The sequence below is a fragment of the Peromyscus leucopus genome, chromosome 5, assembly GCF_004664715.2.
Source record: "Peromyscus leucopus breed LL Stock chromosome 5, UCI_PerLeu_2.1, whole genome shotgun sequence".
Lineage (NCBI taxonomy): Eukaryota > Metazoa > Chordata > Mammalia > Rodentia > Cricetidae > Peromyscus > Peromyscus leucopus.
Genome location: NC_051067.1, coordinates 128,839,315 through 128,865,898, shown reverse-complemented (window position 1 = coordinate 128,865,898; position 26,584 = coordinate 128,839,315). Strand labels below are relative to the sequence as shown.

The 26,584-nt window shown below is 48.0% G+C and overlaps 1 protein-coding gene across 1 annotated transcript in view; it reads left to right on the top strand.

Moving 5' to 3' along the window:
- Pcnx2 (pecanex 2) overlaps positions 1 to 26,584 on the top strand; it is a 154,992-nt gene that overhangs the window by 29,581 nt on the left and 98,827 nt on the right. The window contains exons 9-13 of the mRNA XM_028889810.1: positions 8,027 to 8,162; positions 15,035 to 15,180; positions 18,386 to 18,539; positions 18,661 to 18,693; positions 26,009 to 26,180. Of these exons, the coding sequence (XP_028745643.1) occupies positions 8,027 to 8,162; positions 15,035 to 15,180; positions 18,386 to 18,539; positions 18,661 to 18,693; positions 26,009 to 26,180 (641 nt within the window). The remainder of the gene's footprint in view (positions 1 to 8,026; positions 8,163 to 15,034; positions 15,181 to 18,385; positions 18,540 to 18,660; positions 18,694 to 26,008; positions 26,181 to 26,584) is intronic.

Below are 26,584 nucleotides of genomic sequence, written 5' to 3'. Positions count from 1 at the left end.
AACTTCAGATGTCATTGGAGGCAGTCTCTCATTGGCCCAGAGCTCCCCACGCAGGCTGGGCTGGCCGGCCGGTGGGCCCCAGGAGTTGTCCCTGCCTCCTCAGTGCAGGGATTACAAACACGCATGGCCATGCTTTGCTGTGTAGGTCCTGGGGGTCAAACTCAGGTCCTTACACGTGCAAGGCAAACACTCCAGTGACTGAGTTCTCTCTTCAGCCCTTGTTTGATTTTTGAGATGCAGCCCAGGCTGGTCTTGAACTTTGGGTCCTCCTGCCCCTGTCTCCAGGTGCTGGGCTGACAGTCAGGCACCACCAAGCCCACAATAAGAACTTTTATTCTTTGTTCAGCAAAGATTTCTATTTATTTTGTCTACACATTTCCCGAGGATCGTCTTTCCTTTGAAAGACCCAACCTGGATGTTAGTACAGCTCTCAGTCCATCTCTCAGTGGTCGTCCACTTTGGATTTCCTTTTTTGAGACAGGGCCTCTCACTGGGACCTGGGCCTCACCATGGAGGCTGGGATTGCTGGCCAGTGCACACCAAGGACCCACCTTTCTCTGCCTCCCCAGTACTGAGGTTACAAGAGTGCAACAGCACACCCGACTTTTTCTGTCAGTTCTGGGGCTCAAACTCGGTCCTCATGCCTGGGTGGCAAATGCTTTATCGCCGTCTCCTCAGCCCACAGCCATGGTGTTTAAAGGGTGCACCTGGGAAGGGAAGCAGGCAGAGGATTGCCAGAAAGAATCCGTTGATTTTTGCTTCTTTCCGAAGAAGTGGAGACCTTGAGTTTGCAAGAGCAGGAGTGAGGGGCGCTGAGGTGAGGCTGTGAGGTGCTCGGGATGGTGAGATGTGGGGGCTCCTCAGTAAACCCGATCAACTGCACTCTGCACAGCACATTTCAGCTCTGGTGGGGGATATTTAACCTCAGCCACGGAGCCCTGTCACTGTTCATTTGAACGAGAGATGTGCATTTGCTGCCGTGCCCGAGTGAAAGACTTGAACATTCTTGCTGCCTTTGATGACGTGGAGGGCCAGGTGAAGGGCCTGCAGTGGGCCTTCCTGCAGTTTCTTCCCCAGCCTTGCTGATTTCTCAATCTTCGGGGATCTCTGTCGTCCCCCCCCACCCCCCACCCCACCCCACCCCCGCAGTGGTCCCCATCCTGGGGCCTCAGACACAGGGTTGAGGCAGTGTTTCTCTTCAGGCCAGGAGTCCCAGGAACAGAAATCCAAGCTGGAAGCGGTGGCCTTATGCCTGCACATCGCCGCAGCTGCCACACGGGGCGCCCTCCATCCACTTGCTTCCCCTCTGCTGCCTGTCTGAGACTTTCCCTCATTTGTATGGTCTTAGGAAAGGAGAGTTGATCTCAGCTTTAAAGTCAGCTCCCTCTTAGAAACACCCTACCTTCATCTGCTGTCCTCCAGTGCCCTTCACGGCCAGTGATCATGTGATACACTAACTTCTTTCCTAAGGCATCCCTCTTAGGTCCTGCCATCAGTCCGTCCCACAGAGGGCCTGCAGCCCCGGGAAGGGCAGGCAGAAGAGGTGCCTTCTCCGTGGGACAACAAACTATTGTTTTAAAATCTGGGCGAGGATGAAGAATTTCTGGTGATGTTTTCTCTGTCACTGGGAAGTAGCAGCATCCCCCTTGGGTTGTTTTGTGACCTTTCGAAGCTTCCATTAGGAAGGGGGAGCTAGGGCCAGTGGACTGCAGGGAATCTAAAACCCAGCACCAACTACTCTTCACCTCAGACCCAACCCTGTCCCAGCCAGCCCAGCCCAGAGTCTAGCTGCAGTTGATTTTGTTTGTTTGTTTGAAACAGGGTCTCACTGTGTAGCTGAGACTAGACTCAGACTCCCAGCAATCCTCCTGCCTCGGTCACCCAAGTGATGGAATTCCATGTTGGAGCCACTGGGGCCCAACTTAGCCCTCAGCATCTTCCAGGGCTGGCTCTTCTTGCCACATCCCACTCCCCACCCACCCCCCACCCCCAATCTCCCTCCCTCATGCTTCTCTGAACTCTCTCTCCTCTGCTTCCACCCTGAATGGAACTAGCTGACCAGAGACCAACCCAGCCTCTGGCTGAAGGAGACCTGGTGGTGTCATTGAGACCGTCATTCCACAGAGTGGCTCTCTCCACCCTCTGATGCTTCAGGAAGTGGGAATGTCTCTTGACACCCCCTCATGAACAGTCCTGAAATACACTGTTCATTAGCACGGTAGAGAGCATTGGTCTCATGATCCTGTAATGCCTACAGCTGCCACTGCTCGGGATGGGGGAGCGGGGTGGGGTGGGGTGGGGGGAATAGGCTCCAGCAGAGCAGCTCCATTTGAGGTATGGCTTCGCTAATCACAGACGTCCCTTCGGGCTGCATACGGGCCAGAGCAGGTGGCAGTGTATGCTTGTGATAAGGCCCCAGCCAAAGCTAGTGAAAGAGCTTCCTTGAGAGTGAAGCTGACCTGCTGTTTGAGTCTGTGTGAGATATGATGAGTGCAGGTTAGACCCTCTTCCCCACCACTACGGGAGCCAAGGTGTCATCTGTGGAAAGGCTGGCAGCCACCTTGCTACCTGTCAAGTTCCCTACCAATAGGAGACAACAGAGACCAGAACCTCTCACCGCCTGCCTGACTAGAGGCTTCATCAGGACATTCTGTCCGGTCTAGTCTAGTTCTTGCGCTCTCCAGGAGGGAAACACCTCTCTGAAAGGTGTGGATTCACGGTGGGAAAACAGTGTGCTCAAAGTCCAGGTAGTGGACAGACCAGCCGTGGTTCAGACCCACCTCTGTTCATTCTAGAACTCACCCAAAGGTTCTTAAGAAAAAAAAAAAAAAAACAAGGCCAGGAATGGTGGCACACAACTTTAATCCCAGTACTCAGGAGGCAGAGCCAGGTGAATCTCTGTGAGTCTGAGGCCAGCCTGATCTACATAGTGAGTTCCAAGACAGACAGGGATACACAGTGAGACACTGTGTCAATTAAAAAAAAATTAAAAAACAAACAAAAATAAGTCTGAACAAATAAAACCTTATAAAATAAGATATTTACAAAAGCTACTTATTTATTTTCATTTTAAAAGACATTTTGATTGATTTATTTTGGAGGAGTGTTCAGAGGTCAGAGGACAATTGGAGAGGTAGTTTTTCTCCTTCTACCAGAAAGGGCCTAGGGATCAAAACAAGCTTCTTTACTCAGTGAGTCACCTCTCTGGCCAATATTTATTTTGGAGACAGGATCTCATGTATCCCAGGCTAGCCTTGAACTCACTATGTAGCCCAGGATGACCTGGAACTTCTGAACCTACAGAGGCCACTTTCATAGTGCTGGGATTACAGGTGTGTGCCACCCCAGTCTGTTTGTGCAACGATGAGAACTGAACCCAGGGCTTTGTGCATGCCAAGCAAGTACTCCAGCTGAGCCCAGTCCCACCCAGTGTTATGACATATTGTTCTGCAATTAAAAGCATGCTTAATAATATGGGGAGTCATGCCCATGAATGAGTGGCCCCTCCTTAGAGTTCTGCTTCTTGGCAGGAAGCATTGGCAGGCAGGCCTCTCGCAGAGCTGATCTGACATATCCTGAAGTAGCCGGCAGGAGAGGGCCCATATGTCTCCAGCTCCCCACACAGGAGTGCGCCTCTCTCCGTCTCCTGCTCCCAGGTCAGCATGGCCTCCTTCCCCTGCAATGTCGTCTAGTTTCTTGGCTCCAGGGCATCTCACACACCACGTTTCTGAGTCTCTGACCCTATCCTATCAAGGAACTCCCATTTCTATTTTCTCTCACTCTAGAGGTCCAGACAGTGTCACTCAGTGGTGTGCACGCGAACCCTCAAGGTCCTGCTGAAAAGCTGTCTTGATCAAGCTAATGGATCAATCAGCCCATTCGTGGTGGGTGTGATGAGCTGACCAGCAAGAAGGAAAGCGAGTGCTGGGGAGCAGTCATTCCGAATAATGTAGGGACAGTGTGTTAGTGAGCTGGTCGCATTGCTGTGACAAGTTGACAGAGGAAGGATCAACTCCAGCTCATGGAGTCAGGTGAAACTGTCCATCGAGCTAGGGAGGCCAGTGGAGAAGTGGTCCTCCTCACACTCCTATGGGTCGGGAAACAGACTGAAAGCAGGGCTGGGCTATGACCTTCACATTCCACCCTCAGTGATCCACCTCCTCCAGCAAGGCCCCACCTCCCACAGGTTTCACAACCCCCTAGAACAGTGCCACCTGCCTGAGACCGAGTCACACACCCCCTAAAACAGCGCCACCTGCTGGAGACCGAGGGTTCAAGCACAGGAGTTTTCGAGAGCCCATTTTGTATCTAGACTGTAACAAATGGATCAGCTGTTTAAAGCACATACTGCTCTTGCTGATGACTGGAGTTTCGTTTCCAGACCATAATACACTGGGGTTTAGAGTTTTGGGTTCTGCGATGTTGGCTTACCTGGTGTGCGCTTGACATGGTTCTTACTAAGGAAGGCTTCATTGACTTATCCTAGCAATCACGAATTTCATCATACAAGTATAGAGGATTCGTGTGGATGTGTGTGTGTGTGTGTGTCTGTGTCTGTGTGTATAAACAAGTGAATGTGTTTGTGAACACAGAAGTCAGGACATAAGGAGAGAAAGGTCATGGGGTATGGAGAATAGTAGAGGTTAGAGGTCAGATCACATCACTGATGCATCTGCATCCCTCAATTAGCACAGTTTGGGCTGCAGGCTACTGAAGACTCAATTCAAAATGGATTAAACAGGAGGAAACACATTATCTTGGAAAGTAAGACATTTTATCTGGGGATGTGGCTTGCCCATAAAGTACTAGCCATGAAGTCTGAATCCCCATCCCCCACCCCCAAAATTCATGTAGAAAAGCTGGGCATGGTTACCGGCAGCCTTTGTGGAGAGCCTGCTCTAAGACCGCCTCCAGGGTATACCAAAAAAAAAAAAAAAAATCCACGCATATGGCAAGGGCTAGACTTTTCTATCTGAGGGGTAAATGAGGAAACACACACTCTCTGATGGTAACTTTCTCTTTTACTTCATCTTGAAAATCCTCTTTCTGAAAATCTCTCTGTCTCCACACAGTTACATTCTCCATACAGCTACATTTTTCTACACACCTCTTCTACATAGCTATACATCTCATCCACATAGCTCTCTCTTCCATCCATACATCTCTCCTCAACAGCTACATACCTTCTGCTGCACAGCCACACATCTCTACACACAGTTACATCTCTTTTTTGCATAGCTCCACATCTCTCTCTACACACACCTCTCTTTCTATATACACTTCTTGTCTCTACGCTGCTACATTCCTTCACATACTCCTACATTATTTACTCACTCTTTACTCATTCACTCTCTCACTCTCTTACTCACTCACTCACTCACTCACTCACTGTCTCACTCACTCTCCTCTACACACACACTTTTCTGCCCTACATACACATCTCTGTTCCACAGCAAAAACTCTGGACAAATAGGAGTTACATTTTCAGGGTCACAAAACATTTCTTGAGTAAACAATAAGAGACAGAGCCATCCTGATACACATAAGGAATCACACGGTTTCTCTCAGGGTAGGGATGTTGTGATGACCGGGCATGGTGAGTAAAGCAGGTTGTAGCTCTAAGTGGTTCAGGTTCCCAGACAGAGAGTGACATTGAAATTCAGGACTTAAACAATAAACAGTTAGTTGGCTGAACCTTGAGGTTAGGAGTATGTGCAGAAAGTCAATTGTTGCAGGGAGTTGTGTCTTTAATGTTATCTGCCAGGCTTTGGTTCAACAAACAGACACCTGGGAACTTGTGCTTGTATACTTTGTCTCCAGGGGCAACTAGTCTATTTTGGATTTGCTCTGAGGTTTTGGCTAAATGTGTGAAAAGCCATCTTTGCAGCTGAGAATACAGTTATTTTCCTACGTTAGTCTGAGTATTAAAAATATTCTAATATTATTTCTATTCATCAGAACTATACAGCTTAAGCAGAAATAATCTTCCTGACTATCCACAGCTATAAGTGTGCCCAATAGGTGGAATATCTACATGAGATAAACACACAAGCTGTGGGAAAACACCCATAGCTGTTTTTAGGGAAGAAATATAGTGGCACATGAGAAAAATTACAGAAAGAAACAACCAGTCATTTACAGTCAGTGGCCCCACGGTCTTTGCCAAGCGGGGCTCCCCATTGGAGAGTTATTCGTCTGGTGGGTCAACTTGTTGAATACTCGTTGTCACCTGCTGTATAGTCCCAGGACCTCCAGCACATGGTGACAGTGCTGGGGAAGTGGAGACAGGTAGACCATGGGGCTTGCTGCCCAGCTTGCCTAGATGGATTGACAAGTTTTGGGTCAAAAGTAAGGGACCTTGTCTCAACAAATAAGATGGAAAGGGGACCAGCAAGATGGCTTAAGGTGCTTGTCATGCAACTGGTAGTCTAAGTTCACTCCCTGAAAAATGTACAAGGCAAATGTGCAATTCCTCCACTAATAAAATAATTAAGGTGGATGTCACCTGAGCAATAGCACTCAAGGCTGACCTCTGCTTCCACATGAATGCATACATACATAAACAAGTGTGAGAGCATATACATGTCCATACACTTCCCTCTCCCTAGGTGACTCTTTAGAACTGTGTTATATCCCCAATCCCAAGCTAAGTACTAGCAAGATGAATGGATGATGAGACCAGTTTTATCCCCAGGGCCAGAGAAGGACGGAGTCTTGTATCACTGACACACTGCACCCCCCTGTTAGCATACAATCTCAGCCATTTGGATAAAATGGGGCCACATCAGTAGGAGTTCCCTTAGAAACAACCATGGGGTAAGCAAACCAATATTGTCTCCTAAAACGTAGGCACCTTCCTGGGAAGCCCTGTGGAGTATGTCTTAGTTTCTGCTCCCTGAGCTGAAGCGAGGGCTGAGGCCTGAGGAGATGGCTCAGCTGTTGAGACTACTTGCTGCTCTTGCTAAGGATCTCAGCACTGTTCCCAGCATTCACATCAGGCAGTCCACAACTGCCTGCAGCTCCAGGAGATCTGGCATCCTCTTCTGGCCTCAGTGGACACTGCACGCATGTGGTGCAGGTACATACATATTACACATAAATAAAAATGAATTTAAGAGTTAAGAGGGCCAGGACTGTGATTATTCAAGAGCCGAATTAAGTCTCAGTGACTCACATATGACTTAAGATACCGAAACACATTCAGATAGAGACTTAAAACCATTTAACAAAGGTTGCTTTTCCAAGGACCTTCTAGCTACTACAAAGGCGCTTCTTTTGTGTAAATGGGCTTTCTTGCTTTGGGGTGTCTGCGGGAGCGATGCAGACAGAGTGCTGGGGTTGGAGAGCCAGCATAATGTCATAGTTCCTTGTTCTATTACTGTGATCAAATGTGCTGCAATGGCAACTCAAGGAAAGAAGGGTCTACCTTGCCTCCGTTTGAGGGTCAGGAGGGCGTGGCTGCAGGAGTCACATGACATTCACAGTCCAGAAGCAGAGGAAGGATGAAAGCTGGTGTTCATCTTAACTTCCTTTTTTTAAATTCTGTTCAATTGTTAAGGCATCACACACATACTCAGGGTGGGTCTTTCCACCTCTGCTAACCCAATCTAGAAAATCCTTCAGAGACATGCCCAGAGGTGTGTCTCTTAGGTGAGTCTAAGCCCTGCCATGTTCGCAATGAATGTAACCATCACACAGAGGTCCTTCATCTTCCCAGCTGGGGTCTGGGAATTCCCAAATCTACCTGTCAGGGTCACCTCTGCCCCAGAAATGTACAGAAAATCGGAGATTTTGCCTCTGAGCACCAAGTATCCACTCACACACGGCAGCTGCGTCCAGGCCTAGGGCTGGAGGCTGCAGTTAGCCTCACACACAGAACTGTTAGCTCTTTTAGAGAACATAAAGATCAGGACCCAGACAGTCCCCTCTGGCACTGGACGTCTCCAACCCCCTGGGTTCCTATGTAATAAATAAATGTATCCTAATGCGAGATGGTCACCAAAGGATTGTTTCTCCCCATTCTCAGAGAGATCCTCCTCAGCTCCTCCAGTGCCACCACTTCAGGAAGTCCAGATCCGTCCTCGGGGGACCCTGCAGTGAGTGCTCTCCAGCAGCAGCTGTTACTCATGGTGGCCCGAAGGACGCAGTCGGAAACCCCACGGGTATGTGTGTGCCAGCGTCGCTGTGAGTGGCTGCTGTAGAAGCCGTGGGTCTTTTGAATAAAGTGTGTGTGTGTGTGTGTGTGTGTGTGTGTGTGTGTGTGTGACATGCATGCACACATATGTGGTCATGTGGGGGGGGTATATGTGTGGATGCAGGTACACATATGAGCATGTGTGTTTGGAATTTGGAGGACAGTCTCGGGTATCAAACTTGGAGTCCTCCTCAGGAACACCGTCTACCTCTCCTGAGACGAGGTCTCTCATTAGCCTAGAACACTCCAAGGAAGCTAGGCTGGCTGGCCGGCAAGCCCCAGGGACCCACCCGTCTCTGCCTCCCCAGTCTGGGATTATACATGTGTACCACTCATGCCTGGTGTTTTCTTTCACATGGGCTCTGGGAGTCAAACTCAAGGCCCTCGCTTGTGTGATGAACAGTTCACTGCCCGAGTCACCTCCCCAGCCCCAGCAGCAGGTCTTAAGGTCTGTCTTCTACTGATGAGTCAGACCTCACCCTGACTTTCCCATCAAGCATCACTACAGGGCTGTCTGACTGATGGAAAGAAAAGCAAGGACCATGTGGATGGCAGATAACCCTCTGCAAACGTTACTGCATTCTGCTGTCTCAATCACTTTCCCATAGAAATCCATTCATATTGTCATATTGATCTTTGGTTGTTTGGATGCAGGAACCCCTCAAGAGTGTAATTGTCTATTTTGCCTTACCCTACCTGGTTTTAAAAATATCTGCTTTTTAAAAAAATTATGATAACTTTGTATTTATTGACTAAGCATGCAAAGAGTCTTAAATACTTGATTTGGAAGAGGTTTTTGTTGTTTATTTAGGTAATATCAAGGGTGTAAAACATGAAGCCTTCATTGTTTTACTCAGAAATTCTTCATTAATGTTCATTTAGTCATCCAGGCAAGCTTTAATGAGACATGAGGGAGCCGGAGCAAGGATTCCCAGGCAACAGCATCCAGGAAGGCTGGACATGGGTGCAGGCCGGCCTATGAGCTGCAAGTGTAGCCTGGGCCTTAGGGATAGGGGACAAGGCAGGCTTCTTAGGGGAAGGAATTCTTGGGGTTGACTTCCAAAAAGGGTGGGCTTTCTCTGGCTCAGCCTGAGCAGAGAGGATTACAGACGGGGTAAGTTCAAGTTCATGGGAAGTTTCTCAGCCTCCATGTTTGCCTTCCTCTGTCAAAGTTTCTAGTCCTCCTAAAGTGCCTCACCTTTGAGAAATTAATACAGTTTTATATTTGGTTTAAAAATGGCTCTGCAAAAATTTCTCAAAGAAGTCTTATAGTACTGTGTGCTGACATGTGTACCCAAATGGCTAATGAAAAGGACAGACAGTTCTCAAAAGAAGAAGCACAAATAACCAATAAGTGTTTTAATAAGTGTTCAGCATCCCCAGTCCTCAGGAAAGTGCAAATTAAAACTACTCAGAGATACCACGTCACCCAAGTCAGAACGGCTGTCATCAAGAAACCTGACAAGGGTTCACTACCAGTGGGAGTCCAAACCAGTGTATTCATATGGAACTCATTGTGGAAGTTTCTTTAAAAATTAGAAGTAGGGGCTAGAAAGATGTCTCAGCAGTTAAGAACACATACTGCTCTGTAGCAGGCTTTTTTGGACTAGCAGCCCCCCAAACAGAGACTTTTTATTAATTATGAAGCATCTTCACATAGTGTTAATGAATATTCCACAACATTGCTCTTGCATAGGACCCATATTTGGTTCCCAGCATCCATGTCAGGTGGCTTACAACCTTCTACAAGCCCAGCTCCAAGGCATTTGATGACCACCTCTGTCCCCCATTGACACCTACAACTTACGTGCACATACCTGCCCCCCAGCCCTCCCCTCGCCCCCCCCCATAATTAAAAATCATTTTAAAAGAGCACCTATGTCCCTTTTGGATATGTACCCAAAGGACTCCATATCCCACCACAGAGAGACTTCCTAATCCCTGTTTATTGCTGCTCTATGCAACATCCAGGAAACAGAACAAGCTGAAGAGTCCATCAACAGATAATAAAAATGTGGTACATGTACACAACAGGGTCTTATTTATCTATAAAGAAAAATGAAAACTTCAAGAAAATGGATGGTTCTAGAAATTATTGAGTGAAATAACCTAGATTCAGAAAAATGAACACCACATTTTCTCTCATATGAGAATTCCAGTGTTTAATATTTAGATGTGTGGGGGTTAGTATAAGTCATGAAACTGAAGGATACCATGAGAAGGAGCAAATAGGGGAGAAGGAAGGACAGGGGGTCAGCAAAAGGACCAATGGGACCCAAAGAGGAATAGAGTAGGGGAGGGAGGAGAAGATGAGGAGAGAGGAGATTCACTAAAGAACACGTTGTTGGATGTGCCAGAAGGACACTCAATACCTTGTATGCTACCTTAAAAAATTAATACGGATGGAAAGATGGCTCGGTGGTTAGGAGCTACTCTTACAGATGACCTGGATTTGATTCCTAGTACCTATATGGTAGCTCACAACTGCCTACCTCCAGTTCCACAGACACCAGGCATACACACGGTGCACAGATATACATGCAGGCAAAACACCCATACACATGTACTAACAATAAATAAATTCAGCATGGTGGCTGTGGGTGCAGCTCCTGCCTGGCTCTGGGTGGGGCTGGCTCTGCCCCACTTAGCACCAGAGACCTCACCATTTCCCCCTTCTCTGAGGACCATGTATCATCCATCACACAGCTTCTCCCCTTCAAGTTGTCTTTGAGGTCACGCATCTTTCCTGGACCTCTGAGGCCCTCAGACCTTGGCGTGGGCTCTTGTCACACACAGGTCCTAGATAGGTCTGTGGGCTCTTTCAGCTGCATCCCAAGGCCAGTGCTCAGTTCTCACCCCAGCCCTGGTGCAGACAGCCCCTGAAGAATGTGCACTCTGAGAACCTTGGTCCCCTCCCAACCCAGGCCTGGGCAGGGCCCGCTGCTTTTCACACGTCCACCTCCAGCAGGTTAGTGTTGATCCACCCGGAAGGTTGTCCAGATATACTGAAACAGCTTGGGAGGGTGTGACTGCTTCCAGTGCCCTGGGTGGAAGAGCTGGAGGTGAAGGGACCTTGAGACACTAGCAAGTCTCCGAAGCATCCTGGTTCTAGCAGAAACTCAACCCGGAACAGAGATTGCAAAGACTGATTTGATACAGCTATCATGCCCTTGGTTTCACTCTTGAAGCTCTGTAAGTGGGGCTTGCAAGATGACTTAACTGGTAAAGACTCACACAGCAAAGTCTGAGGACCTGAGTTCAATTCCCAGGACCCAGACTGTGGAAGGAGAGAACCATTTCTCACAAGCTGTTCTCTGACCTCCGCACAGACATACTGTGGTGAACATACACATAAATTTAAAAACAAAAACTGTGAGTATAAAAATCACATAAAAAAGTAATTTACCATAGTTTTATTATTACTCAACCACATCCATAGAAGAGCTTCTGTCTGTCTCAGTTGGGGTTTCTATTGCTGTGAAGAGACACCATGACCATGGCAACTCTTATAAAGGAAAACATTTAATTGGGGCTGGCTTACAGTTTCAGAGGCTCAGTCCATTATCATCACAGCTGGAAAAATGGCAGCACGCAGGCAGATACAGTGCTGGAGAAGGAGCTCTGAGTTCTACATCTGGATCTGCAGGCAGCAGGAAGAGTGACGTTGGGCCTGGCTTGAGCTTCTGAAACCTCAAAGCCTCCCTCCCCCTCCACAGTGACACACTTCCTCCAACAAGGCCACTCCAACAAGGCCATATCTCCTAATAGTGCCACTCCCTATGGGCCTATGGGGGCCATTGTTATTCAAACCACCACAGTGTCTTTTCTTAGTTTTAAGTTAAATATAAAATGCTTGCAGTTTGTGGTTTTATTCTGTACACACAGAGGTGGGGGAATAAATATCTGCCCCTGCTGGATGTGTATCCTGGATATGTACATTTGTAAAAGGATCATACTGGGGGGGAAAAGTAATTTTTAAAAGTTCTATTTTGTTTTTTGCGGGAGTTGGTTTGGTTTTTGGTTTTTGATTTTTGGGTTTGAAGACAGGGTTTCTCTTTGTAGCCCTGGCTGTCCTGGAACTCACTCTGTAGACCAGGCTGACCCCAAACTCATAGAGATCCACCTGCCTCTGCCTCCCAAGTTCTGGGATTAAAGGTGTGAGCCACCACCACCCTGCTAGAAGTTCTTAAGTTCTACAAAGTGACTTAATTTAAATTGACTAGAAGTTAAATGAGGCTTTGTTTACAAAATAAACACTGAGATGGTTTCTTGCTTGTGACCCAGCAAATCCTTGCTGGAGGCCGGATGCCTTGGCTGGTTCTAGGAGCCACAGATGTGCTGGTGAAAACTCTGCCCCACTGCTGAGATGTCTCCTGACCCACCAGCCAGTTCATCTGCGTCTGGCTGAGATGGTCACTGCAGTAGGATCAGGTGCTCTGAGACAGATGCTGCAGTCCCGGGACGGAACAGGGGTGGGGATGGGAGACCAGCCTAGGGAGGACACAGTGAGAGGCTGGATGAGACCTGCACGGGAGGCAGCCACAGGCAGGCTTCCTGCAGCAGCCAGGACTTGCAGGGCTAGCAGCATGCCTGCTTTTCTTAGCAAGGACTGGAAACAGGCTGTAGCCCTCTTTTTACCCCCACTACCCTCCTGCTCCACATTTGGCTACGCAATGTGTGGAGGCCCAGGCTCAAGTCTGTTTCCTTTGGGGACTTTTAGTTCCTGCCAGCCTCGGCCCATACATGCACCACACCTGGACCCCACATCACCAGAACAGCAAGCTGACTGGCTGCTGCGTGTATTTCTTGTCCATGTTGTATCAGTGGACATCGAGGCTAAGAGCCTTGGTGTAAGGTTTGCTACAAAGCCAAGGCCATGGCCATTTGTACAAGTTCCTGCTGATGCAGCACCAGGTGGTTTTCAAGATGGTACCTTGTCTGGAAACAGAGCTGTGCTGGTTTGTTTTATGTCAACTTGACACAAGCTAGAGTCATCTGAGAGGAGGGAAGCTCAACAGAGAAAATGCCTCCATAAGATTCAACTGTGGGCAAGCCTGTAGGGCATTTTTTCTAATTAGTGATTGATGGGGGAGGGCCCAGCCCATTGTGGGTGGGGTCATCCCTGGGCTGGTGGTCTTGGGTTCTATAAGAAAGCAGGCTGAGCAAGTCATGGGGAGCAAGCCAATAAGCAGCACCCCTCCATAGCCTCTGCAACAGCTCTTGCCTCCAGGTTCCTGCCTTGTGTGAGTTCTTGTCCTGACTTCCTTCGATGAGGAACAGCAATATGGAAGTGTAAGCAGAATAAACCCTGTCCTCCCCAACTTGCTCTGTTGGCCATGGTGTGTCATCCCATCAATAGAAGCTCTAAGACACACACCCAGGACACATGTTGCTCTCTGAGTTTCAGTCCCACTGTGTCCCCTGCCCATCAGCTCCGGGGGATTGCCCTTGGGACAGGGTGGCTTCCCTTTCCCATGCCTATGTGTGCATCAGTACTGTATGCTCAGGATAACTTCCTGGTCCTTAAGCTGAGTTAACAAGTCCATGTTGGTGCTGCGGAGAAGGCGGGGCCTGCTATCGCCCAAGGCTCTGCAGGGGTCTGTGAAGGAACGTCTGGGCCACTCTGAACACATACTAAGTTCTCGGACATCAGCAACCGTCCTTGAAGTTGACGATTGCAATTCCCAAACTCACCCAGGGTGTGTATGTGTGGTCTGTCAGCCTGTGGGCTCTAGTACAGGCTGACATGGGTGTTTGTTTGTTTGCTTATGTGTCGCTCCTGCCTTGGATTTTGATCTGTGTGATTCTTTGAGACACACATCAAAGCTTCGCTCTTCCAGATTAAAGTGTACTTTTGTTTCTGCTAGGTGCGAAGAGATGCTTTAAGGTAAATTCTCTGAGGGATTTGGAGCATCCACGTAGTGTGAATAAGGGCTACCAACCTGCAGGGGTAGGAGGAGGGAAGCCTCAGGAGAGCTGTGGGGCCCCATCACCCCATACCCAGCCAGAAGCAGGCACTTTTCCATGCAGCTCCCTGGGTGGGGAGCTGACCCCAACCCCAAAGTAGATGTAGTTCATCTGAATGCTGGGGTCCCAGACTGCAGGGATGGTGGTGGTGGCTGGTCACGGACACCCTAGCTTCTGCTTGGTTTCCTGTTCCAAAGTCCAGTTCTTTACCAGGTCACTATTTGCTCACCTCCTCCACTTCTGCTTCATCTTTAAGTCTTCTCTAGACGTACCGGTGAAGAGCTAGCATACGTGTGTGTGCCTGTGCACACACATACACTCACTCATATACACACACACACACACACACACACACACACACACACACACATGCATCATGCACACAAGTGTTTGTGCATGTACATGCTCATGTGTGTAGAGGCCAGATGTCAACCTCAGCTGTCAGTCTTTCTCTACTTTTGTTTTTGGAGACAGGGTCTCTCTGTGGCCTGGCACTCACCAAGTAATCTAAACTGGCCGATTGGTAAGCCTCAGCCATCCATCTGCACCTCCCCGTGCTGGGGTTCCAGACACACACTGTCATGATTGGCTTTTTACATATGCTGTGGAGCCAACTTGGGTCTTCATGCTTCTGTAACAAGCACTTTCCTGGCTGAGCTACTGCCCCTACTCATTCTGTTCTTAGGGCAGACTTTGTCATTGAAAAAACAGACAGCGCCTTTAACCACTGAGCCACCTTGCCAGCCCACCTCCACTCCCCACCACCACCACCGCCCTTGTGTTTTTAAACTACGGGATGTTTTTGTGATAAGGACACATTACAGTAACACTCTTTTCTGCCTTTGATCTCTGTTCTGTTTCTGATGTGTAAAGCACATGAGCCAGGATCTAGAAGATTCATCACGTTCCTCGGCACAGGGAAAGTTTAACCGAGAGCAGTTCTACAAGTTCATCATTTTCCCTGGGAAGTGGATTAAAGTCTGGTATGATCGACTCACCTTGTTGGCGCTATTGGATCGGTAAGCTGTCAAGCACGCGTAGATGTGGCCAGAAGACAAGGGAGGACACCAGTGAGCATACTCGAATGCTCCTAAAATATAAAATCCTGCTCGCTAAGGTTCCCTGGGTTATTTCCAGCCCACACCCCACTTTCCTGTGAACCCCCGTGACTTAGACATTGAATTGCACAGTTGCCATGGGAAGCGACAGTTGAACAGCTTGGACTAGATGGCAGGTTTGCTTGGCGGACAGTTGGCTTTGGTCTGCTCACGCCCTGCCCTCTTCTGGTAGGAGTGTTTTCAGCTTCAGCAGCGGGAGGCCTGCCTTGCCTGACCAACTGTGGCCCTGGGACGGAAGGAGGGGAGGTAAAGTGGGGTGACGCTAACCTGTCCCCTGCACAGCTTCGATTCCGGCTTCCCTCTCCCGTCTGCTGTAGGCTAACTTGATGATGCTCTCTCATTTGGACCGTTCCCTCCTTTTTGCTCCCTCTTATTATTGCTCCCTAGAATAAAACACTTTGTGGCTAGAGATGAAGCCTGGGTAGGCAAGGCAGGCAGGTTCCAGTTTGCTATGGTGATGAAGACGGACTTAGAGTGGAAACGTCCAGTTTGTGGGCTCCCCTGTCAGGATGCGGGGGACAATATTCGGGTTTTCAGAGGCTGTGGCTCTGGTGGGGATTGGTTTGAAAATTGATGGTATGATCGCTAATGCTCACACAGCAGGGTCTGCTCAGAGCTCCGTGCCAGCCTCTGGGGCAGTGGCAGGGCTTCTAGCTGCCGCCTGTCCCCCAGTGACTACTTGTTACAGTAATGGTCCAGTCATATCTTAAATGGTGGGATCACATGCGGAAAAACGATGGTCTTGCAAAATTACAGCAGTAAATTTCAGGACCCACAAGTCAGGGAACAGCGTTGTAATCACTTTGCTAACAATACCGTGTTACCCTAGGGCATGCATATGAGCTGAGCGTAGAATATGTGACTGGTAATCCAAGATAATGTATTCTGCTAGATGAGACTTTAAAAAAAAATGCTACTTTGTTTTTCTGTAAGAAGGAATAGGTTGTGTTAACCCCTCACGTGAAAAGCAGATCTCTTTATAGGTGTGTGTGTGTGTGTGTGTGCATGTGTCGCACATACCCATGCCTGTCCACCACAGTGACACATGGAGGTCAGAGGACACCCCGCGGGAGTCATTTCTCTCCTTGCACCCCGTGGGTCCCAGGGATCGAACTGATGACAAGTGCTTCCCTGGCTGACCCGTCCTGCTACCCTCCCCACATTTTTATTTATCATACAGCTGAGATTTTATTTCAAAAGGCATCAATTAAATCCCCCCCCCCGATACTTAGCGGGAGGTGTCTTTAAACCTCACATGGATGGGCGAACTTGAACTACCAGGGTGTGAAGCTGAGAAAGAACGTGTGGTAGATGAACTGCCAGGCTGTACGGGAAGTAGGTGAGATGAGCTTGCGCGGTGCTGGGACCGAGGTAGCCATGCTGTGCACCCCTAAGCCCTCACTCGGTGCTGTTGAACCCCGTTCTCGCTTCCTTTATCTCCAAATGGCAGCTTCCTGGCATCCGTAGTTGCAGCCTCCCCTCTCCCTTTGGTCCTCCGTCCATCCATCCTTCCCAGATGTTTCCAGCTGTGTCCATACTCCTGACTCTTGTCTCCTATCCTACCCTTACCCTTTTGGAAAACACCCGAGCTTTATCTTCATCTGTCTTGTGTATCAGGTCAGCATCTAAACTAAGAAGCTGTCCATCTCTGCCTTATTCCAGCATCTCATGCGTCTGTCCATCCATCCATCATTTGCTGGGTACCCGCCCCATGCCAGGCTTGTGCTGTGCACTGAGGTGTTAGTGGATGCCACAGCCACGGTGTCTGCCTCCACAGGGCTTGTGCTGGGGACAACAGCAAACGCAGAAGGAACACAGTGAGTCCCAAGGCAGAGGAGCCAGACATGGAGGGACACCACTAGTGTCAGAAGTTTACAGGGCTAGGGAGATATTCAGTGGAGAGAGCGTGAGGACCTGGGTTCGAATATGACATCCTCCTCTGTCCTCCAAAGGCACCTGCACACACTTGTGCTCACACTCATACATAGATACACTGTGTACACATCATTAAAAATAAATCTTTAAAATAAAATAAAAGATTCATGACTGTCTCAAGAGACAAGATAACCAACTATCCTTTCCTTTAAGGATCACTGTTTAGTGGGTGAAAACATATTGTATATGAGTAAATGTTGCTCAATTACAAAACGTACTCAAAATTCTCATGAATGACCCACTAATCCACAATCCCTGTTCCTCCCCCCTTCCCCCGCCGCAACCTTGTGGCCCATAGAGCTACTGTGTCCTACTGTGCATCTGGTCTCCTGTCAAGGTCATGAACTTCTGAAGTCATGGTCCCATCCCTGCTCATCTTTCATATCTAGCTCCTCCCCCTCCCACCAATAGGCCGACCGACTCCTTCAGTCATTGCCTGGCCATCTCTAGTACTTCGGCTCATTACCTTTCTTCCTCCTTCAGCCCTTCCTGTTGTGGACACACACACACACACACACACACACACACACACACACACACACACACACTGCCCTACCCAGATGGTTGACTCAGCTCTTCAGCCCCCCCCCCTTTTAGCAATGCTCTAAATACCCCTTCACATTTTTTTTCACACCCACTATTTGATAAGATGTCTGGATGAGGGCTCCATTGCATCTTCTATCTCACATGGAGGACTCCACAGACAAAATCACCCAGAGAGGCTCCCTGGACTGTCTGGAGGGGTCACACCTCCCTCTGAAGCTTCCTGCCCTTGGAACTGAGCAGCAAACTTTGACTCCAGAGAAGATCCATCTGGAAACAGTTATCCCGGTGTCAACGAGATCTTCCCAAGCCCTCACTGAGAGGAGCCTGTGAAGTTCTGAAACGTTCCAGGCTCTGGTTGAAATCACTGGCCTCCTCCTCCTCCTAGGAAGCCCAGTACAGTGGCCAAGGAAGTCAGTGAGATCCCGTTCCATTTATTCCAAGAACAGACACCCAGGGTCAAAATAAGGACTTGGTTTCAACAGCACAAGAATAAATCGATGCAGGGGCTGGCACCGCAGAGCCCCGCTGAGCTCACCGTCAGTCTCTAGATGCATGTAGGAAAGCGTGCTTTGATAATGACATGGCTGCAGGTCTTACTCCATGCTTGTTTGTGTGTTTTGCACAGGACTGAAGATGTGAAGGAGAATGTGGTAGCCATTCTGCTCAGCGTTCTGGTTTCCCTCCTGGGCTTTCTGACACTGAATCGTGGCTTCTGCAGAGACTTGTGGGTCCTGCTCTTCTGCCTGGTCATGGCCAGCTGCCAGTACTCCCTGCTCAAGGCAAGAACCCATCCTCTGTGTGTGTGGGGAGGGGGGTAGATGGGATGGGTGTGTGTGTGTACTGTCACTAGCATAGCCTCGCAATCACAAGGTGACCCAGGCCCTCTGGTTTGTGTTTTAGAGCGTCCAGCCTGACCCTGCTTCACCAATACACGTAAGTGCAGGCCAGCAGCTTGTCTCATCTGCTTGCATTGAAAACAAGGCAACGCCAACGTCTGTTCAAAGGGTCGAATTTGCATCTGTGTCTGTATCTTGAATACAGGACTAGAAGCAGTGGATGGATACCCAAGTGCATGGCACAAAGCTCTGGCTGAATCTAAGCGCATGGTGCGTTGGCATTGGTGGAGGGGAGGCTCAGGCATAGGGTGGACCCTGGGTGACAGGTCACTTTTGTTCCCTGGGCTCCTGGGAGAGAAGACACAGCTTGATGGGGTGGTCCACAGACTCTGCCATCTGCCTGCCTGCCTTTCTTTACCACTTACTCACCTGACTATCTGATGCTGAGCATGATGGCCGTCCACTATATGCCTCAGTTTCTTTATGTGCAAATAAAGCTGGTTAATGTCAGTGGGGATTGAGTGAGTAGTGCATGTAAAGTGCTTCAAACACTGGCTGGCACCTGGCAATTCCTCCTCAAGTGTTCTTAGTATGTAATCATAAACTGTGTGTTTAAAAATACTCTTACATATATTGGGGGGGGTGAGTGATAATTTGGTGGATAAAATGGTGGAATGATTAAGTCAAGTTAATTTGTCTATCATATCACATACTTTTTTTTTCTGATGAGAATATTTACAGTGTGCTCTCAGCCATTTTCAAGAACATTGTGTACCATTATTGACGGTCGCCACCATCACTGTACTATGTAATAGATCTACAAAGCTCACTGGTCCCATGTGCTTGGCTCTGCTCCCTTCTTCCAGCACTCCCTACCCACTTCCTGTCCCCTAGCACCCACCACTTTGTTCATTTTGACTGTGAGTCAGACTTTGTTATCTTCCATACCGAGTGAGGTCATGCAGTATTCCTCCTCCTATGCCTGGCATATTTCTCTTCGCACAATGTTCCCCAAGGTCATTCATGTTTGCATATGACAGGATTGCCATGTTTTGCAAGGCTGAATAGCATTTCATATGTGCGTGTATACACACACCACGGTATTGAAAACCATTTGCCTATGAACAAATACTTAGGTGGGAGTCTGTGTTTGTTGCTGTGACCAAAATGCCATGACTAAAAGCAGTTTAAGGGAAAAAGAGTTCCTATTGGCTTGTGGTTCCAGAGGGAGAGAGTCCATTATGGTGAGGGAGACACAGCATGGCGGCAGGAGCAGGAAGCTAGCTGATCACATTTCACCAGCACACAGGAAGTGGGGCAAGACTGTAAACCCTCAAAGCCTACCCTCAGTGACATACTTCCTTCAGTAAGGCTCCACCCCTTAAAGGTTCCATAACTTCCCAAAATAGTGTCACCAGCTGAAGGCCAAGTATCCAATACCTCACCCTATTCAGTCCACCCCAGTGCCATATGTATTTTGGCCATTGCAAGTAATGCCTTAATGAACACAGACACACAGGCATCTTTCACATACTGTTTTCCTGTCCTTTGGACCCTATAGTAGTTCTATTTTGTTTTTGTTGTTGTTTTCTTCTTTGTTTGTTTGTTTGGGTTTTTTGGTTTTGGTTGTTTTTTGTTTTTGTTTTTGTTTTGTTTTTGAGACAGGGTTTCTCTGTGTAGCCCTGGCTGTCCTTGATCTCACTCTGTAGACTAGATTGGCCTCAAACTCACTCTGAGTGCTGGGATTCAAGGTGTGCACCACCACTACCCAGCTCGTATTTTAAAAAATATTTATTTATATGTATGTGTATATCTATGTGAGTGTATACGGCATGTGTACACATGCCTGCAGAGGCCAGAAGAGGGCGCCAAATCCTCTAGAGCTGAAGTTTCATGTAGTTGAGCAGCCTGATGTGGATGCTAGGAAATGAATTCAGGTCCTCTGGAAGAGTAGCAAGAGCTCTTAACTGCTGAACCATCTTTCCAGCTCCCCTCCCCATGTGTGTATGTGTGCGCGTGTGCATGCGTGTGTGTGTGTGTGTGTGTGTGTGTGTGTGTGTGTGTGTGTGTGTGTACATGTGCATGACCAAGTACACACATGTACTTGTGCAGGTACATATCATGTATGTAGAGGTCAGAGGACAATCTAGGTGCTGGCCCTTGCCTTCTGCTTTGTTTGAGGTGGGATCTCTGTAGTGTTTCTACTGCTGAAATGCCAGGGTAGCTGACTGAGGCTCTTCTGTCTGCTGTTCCTCTCCCTATAAGAACTCTTGGCTTACAAACACTCCTGCTATGTATCTATCTTTTATGTGGGTTCTGGTGATTCCAACTCAGTTCCTCCACTTGCAAGGCAGGCGTTTTCATCCAAGGTTCCTACTTTTTTGAGAACCTCCCTTAATGGCAGTACCATCCATAGTACACCACAAGGGGTCTCCTTTCTCCATGTCCTCACCAGAAATTACCTTTCGCTTTGGTGATAAATGTCACTCTAACAGGTGTGAGTTCATTTCCCACTGAGGTTTTCATTTTCATGGCCACACATGGAAACTCTGTGTATGAAGCTAGTCTCCTTTTATTATTCCGGTTCAGGTGCCCTTTACCCTTTATCTCAATAACCTGGAGTCTGATTTGTGGGAGAAAATCTGGGCTCACTCAGACCAACCTGCTGGTGGCCAAGGGTCTTCTAGCTCCTGTGGTGATACTGTGTTCCCCAATATATTGTGCACCCTAATAAATTTATCTGGGGTCAGAGAACAGAACAGCCACTAGACAGACATAGAGGCCAGAAAATGGTGGCACTCACACCTTTAATCCTAGCCTTCTGGAGGCAGAGATCCATCCTGATCTCTGTGAGTTCAAAGCCACACTGGAAACAGCCAGGCATGGTGACTCACGCCTTTAATCCCAGGAAGTAATGGCAGAAAGCAGTAAGGTATATAAGGCGTGAAAACCAGGAACTAGAGCCTGGTTAAGCTTTCAGGCTTCTAGGCTTTCAGCAGCAGCTCAGCTGAGATCCATTCGGGTGAGGACTCAGAGGCATCCAGTCTGAGGAAACAGGATCAGCTGAGGAACTGGCAAGGCAAGGTGGCTGTGGCTTGTTCTGCTTCTCTGATCTTCCAGGATTCACCCCAATAACTGGCACTGGGTTTGTTTTTATTAATAAGAACTTTTTAAGATTCGTGCTACAAGTTCCCAGTTAGATATAGCTTCTGGCCATGGTGCCCCCGTGGCTGTGGGTGCTATGGGTCAGGTTCTGCTCTTCAGGTGCGGGCCATAGCCATGTGCTTTTTACCCTCCTGTGCTCTGTGAATCCTTCCCGCCTGTCACAGCAAACCCTCAGCATTTTTTCGCGCGCGCACACACACACACACACACACACACACACACACACACACGTGCTCTGAAAACTCTATCCAATGAGGGGAAACTATCCTCCCAGCATTGCCCATTTTAAAAATTCATATCCAGGTTTTAAGACTGATTTTTAATCTGTGCTAGCTCATCATAATTAAGAAAGGCTTCACACTGGTGGTCGTCATCGTGGTAGCAGATGCTGTCCTGTTAAGTTCCTCTGTTCCCTGTAATTGGCTTGCGTATGCTACATCTTTTATCTGAGAGTCTCAGCATCAGGATCTCTAGCAGCAGCATAATTAGGGTATGAAGATGTGATGTTGGGGTTGCCCTCAGAATCCTGGGGCAGGTGTGCGGCTCTGAAGGATCTCTACAGCTCATCCCAGGCACCTCATCACCAGCTCCCTTCCTGTACCTTTCCCTCACTGATGGGGGTTCGCTGGTGGTGTTACATGGAATCAAACACTCCTTACCTTGAAGCTGAGGAGACAGCACAGTCAGCGAAGCGACTGCCATATAACCATGAGGATTAGTTTGATCCCCAGAACCGATGTAAAAGCCAGCAGGGCCACACAAATCTGTAATTTAAGTACTGTGGGTACAGAAACAGAAGGGTCATTGCTGCTGACTGGCCAGTCAGTATGGACAACCAAAGAACTCCAGGCTCAATGAGGCCCTTTATCAAATAAAATAAGGTGGAGATGTGATTGAGGCAAATACACAATGTTTGGCTTCTACACGTGTGTATACACCCATACAAACTTGTACACACACACACACACATACATGTGCATGCAAGCATACTTACACATATACAATTCCTTCCCTGCATGGACTTTAGGATGTGATACAAAACATGCCAAGACCATGAGGAGGGACGGGCAGCAGGCAAACCTCACATTTCAGATAAATAAAATTGTGCTGAGCTGGAGTCATACTGTCTGAGTCCTATGAGAATAGACCAAGCTACCATCCCAGGCTCCAAGCAGGCCTGTGTCACAGAGAGAAGACAAGTCACAGAGAGACAGGGAGCAGTAGTTTTTCTTACTGTCACAGTGAACTACTGTCAGACATTTACTCATGTTCACTGCAGTCATCAATTTACTGACAGAGATCAGCCCTGGTTTGAGCTTGTCTCTAGAAACTCTGATAAAGAAGAAAAGAGGAAGAGGCGAAGGCATTTTCTCACGAAATGCAATTTTCCAGACCGAGAGCCAGGCAAGAATTTGCATCTTGCTAATCAACATGCAATTCATCAGGTCCCCCCCCCCAAAAAAAAAAAAACCAACAAAAGTGAATTAGGAAAGGGGTCTGCTTTGCAATTCATGAACTACCTTGCATGTAAAAAGTGAGCAGGTCTCTGGTCACTTAGCCCCTGGTGGCAGCCTTCCACACAGGATTCTCATTTCTCTGGACCTTCCCAACTGCTCTGTGGACAGTCTGCTGCATTGTTGCTGGGGGGTGGGGCTGATGGAAAACCCACATGCACACAAGGTCAGGATTCAGACAGCAGCCTCAAGGATGCCTCCAGCCATGCAACCCACTGTGGAAATTAAGGTTAAAATTTCCACAGACTGGACTGGGGGGACCGAATGAATTTTTAAGAGACCGTGATTAGATTTCACCTGGTGGAGTGGGTGAAATTTTTCTATTGAAAACTTTTAAAAATTAATCCTTGGGGGTTTTGATGGCTGACACAGATGTGCACTCAGAAATGGGGGATCATGGAAATTCATTAGTGAGCATTCTGGGGACACAGATAAGAGTGTCTGGTGTGCTGGGTATGAGCAACGTGTTAAGGGTAGCTCTGGAAACCCAAACGCAGGATACATGATCACAGTAGCAAAGGTAAGCCCTTGCCGGGGGCTTTGTGTTTGGTTTTATAAATTAGCAGCATGGAGGCCATGGTCACACTTCCAGCAAAGCCCCTGAAAGATGCCTGATTGTGTTTCATATTGCCCCAGGCTGAGATGGCTGATTCCTAGATAATGTATTTTAACGCACAAATGTGTGTCTTGAAGTGGTATGTCGCTGACCTGGAGCTTGCCAGGCTAGCCAGCAAGCTCCAGGGACCCGCCCGCCTGCCTTCACCTTCCCAGCTTTAGGACTGTAGGCATGCTACAACTTTGGGTTCTGGGCCTTGAACTGAGGTCCTCACACTTGCAAGGCAAGCACTTTGCTGGCTGAGCCATCCTCCCTCCAGCCCATTAACCTTTTGATAAGAGAAAGAACCAGAACAAATGATAGCTGCTTAATTGTGTTTCTTAAACCATGTCAGTTTGAGGAAATGTCTCCCGTGTGTGTGTTTTAATGCACCACACAGCTATTTATACCAGCTAATTTATTTTGCCGTTTACTTAGTCGGCGTTTAGATTTCATTCTGGCTTTGGTCTTATTATTTTTTAATGCAAAGAAAGTGTTCTCTTGTATTTATTAATCCATGACCTACTTGGATTCTGAAGAAAATTCCCTAGCAGTGCAACACTTTTTTTTTTTTTTTTTTTTTTTTTTTTTTTTGGACTGAGCTCGGCCACAGGACCAAAGGCAGCCAGTCTCTGTGACAGACGCTGGTATTGTCCTGTTGAAAGACGCTCTCAGAATAGGACCGTTTCTATTTAGGAAGCAGTGCCAGTTTAAATTCCCTTTCTAAATATAGCACATTCGAGGCAGTGACTAAAAACACCAGTCTGAGGCCAGGCCGATCTCCCTCTGCCTGCTGCTCGCAGGGCAGGGCGGTTCATGAATTGCAAAGCTCACTCTCCACCTGCTTCACTGCGGCCTTCTCACATCTTATGAATTCTGCATCTATTTCAGAGATGCAGCAGTTCTGCTGGGGTTTGCCCCGGAAAGCCTGTGGCACGGTACCCCATTCCTGATTTTAAAATACTTTAAGTTTTATTATTATTGAGCGTGTGTGCATAATGTGTGTGCGCGTGTGTCTGTTTTGTGTGCGTGAGGTCACACCACGGCGCACGTGTGGAGGTCTGAGGACAACTTTGTGGTGTTGGTTCTCTCCTTCCACCTTTATGTGGGTGTCGGGGATAGAACCCTGCGCACCAGACTCGTACAGAAGCGCTTTTACCCAGCCAGCCATTTCGCCCGCCACCTTTCCCCTTAATTTCTCACTGCCATTTGGAAAGCATAAAGGTGTTACTACCCCTCTTAACAATATTTTGAGGACTAAGATGAGATCTGCAAAGGCTTTGGTTCCCCTTGGATGAAAAGTGCTGTCAATAATTAGTCAAAATAGCAAGGTTTTTTTTAAAGTCAAAGAAGTCAACTGCTCTGCCATGCTGAGACACACACCTGCTCATCTGGCCATCACAGCTTTCTCCTCCCTGGCCTGCTTCCTGTCATGAGAGAATTAAAGCACACACACACACACACACACACACACACACACACACACACACACCCCACAATGCTCTTTCTTGTTGATAGGGAACCCAAGTTAGATGTGCATAACTAACCAAGGTCTCAAAGCATCTTACACCCGAAAGGAGCAAGGAGAGTGGAAGTCTGCCCCCAAGGAGAATCTTGGGTTAGATGGGTTTCTCTGGGGTTAGTGCTTATACGTAAATCTTATTGGAGTTAAACAGCAACATTCTCTTTGATATTCTCATTCTGGTTTGGCAAAATAAACATCAAGCATTGTTTCTGCATCTGTCTATTGGTCTTCGCCTTTCTCTTCCTGGTATTCTGAGCTTGTAAATTACAGCAGGGCTAGGGGATGGATGTTAGGGCTAGGAATGGGTGTTGAGGTAGGGATGGGTGTTGGGGTAGGGATGGGTGTTGAGGTAGGGATGGGTGTTGTTGGGGTAGGGATGGGTGTTGGGGTGGGATGGGTGTTGAGGTAGGGATGGGCATTGCGGTTAAGATGGGTATTGGGGTAGGGATGGGTGTTGGGGTGGGATGGATGTTGGGTGGGGATAGGTATTTGGGTTGGGGACAGGTGTTGGGGTAGTATCAGTTGTATCATGTGGTGTGAGTTCCTGACTCTGTGACTCTTTTCAATGAGTCAAAATAAAAGGTACAACCTGGAACTTGTATTTGTTTTCTAGGGACACAACCAAATCATAGCCTATAGCAGACCAATCTATTTCTGTGTGCTGTGTGGCCTTATTTTGCTTCTTGATGCAGGGGCCAAAGCCAGGCACCCTCACAGCTATGTCGTGTATGGCCTGAAGCTCTTCTCACCAGAGACCCTGCAATCAGTCAGGGACCATTTAATAGGTGAGTGAGTTTTGGGGTTATGGGGAAGAGTCTTGGGAAGGGAAGGTATGGTCTCCCCTTTATCTTTTGCACCCCTAAGGGAAAAATCCTGCACACTTGATTACTGCTGTGAAGAGCTAAGTATTTTCCTCTTGGTTATGTTTATAGAAGACTGCGAGCCCAAGATAACAATGGTTGGGGGGAGGTAGCCTGGACTACTCAGAAGTCATTCTTTAGGCACTCACCGCCTTGGTTTTTTGAGTCAGAGTCTCTCAGTAATTTAGAATAAGTAAACTGGGGCTGACTCCACCTCCCCGGCCCTGGAATTTCAGCCACCTGTCACCATGTCTCACTTTTTATGTGGTTCTGGGTATTGACTTCACATCCCCACTCTCACAAGGCAAGCACGTCACCTACTGCGCCGT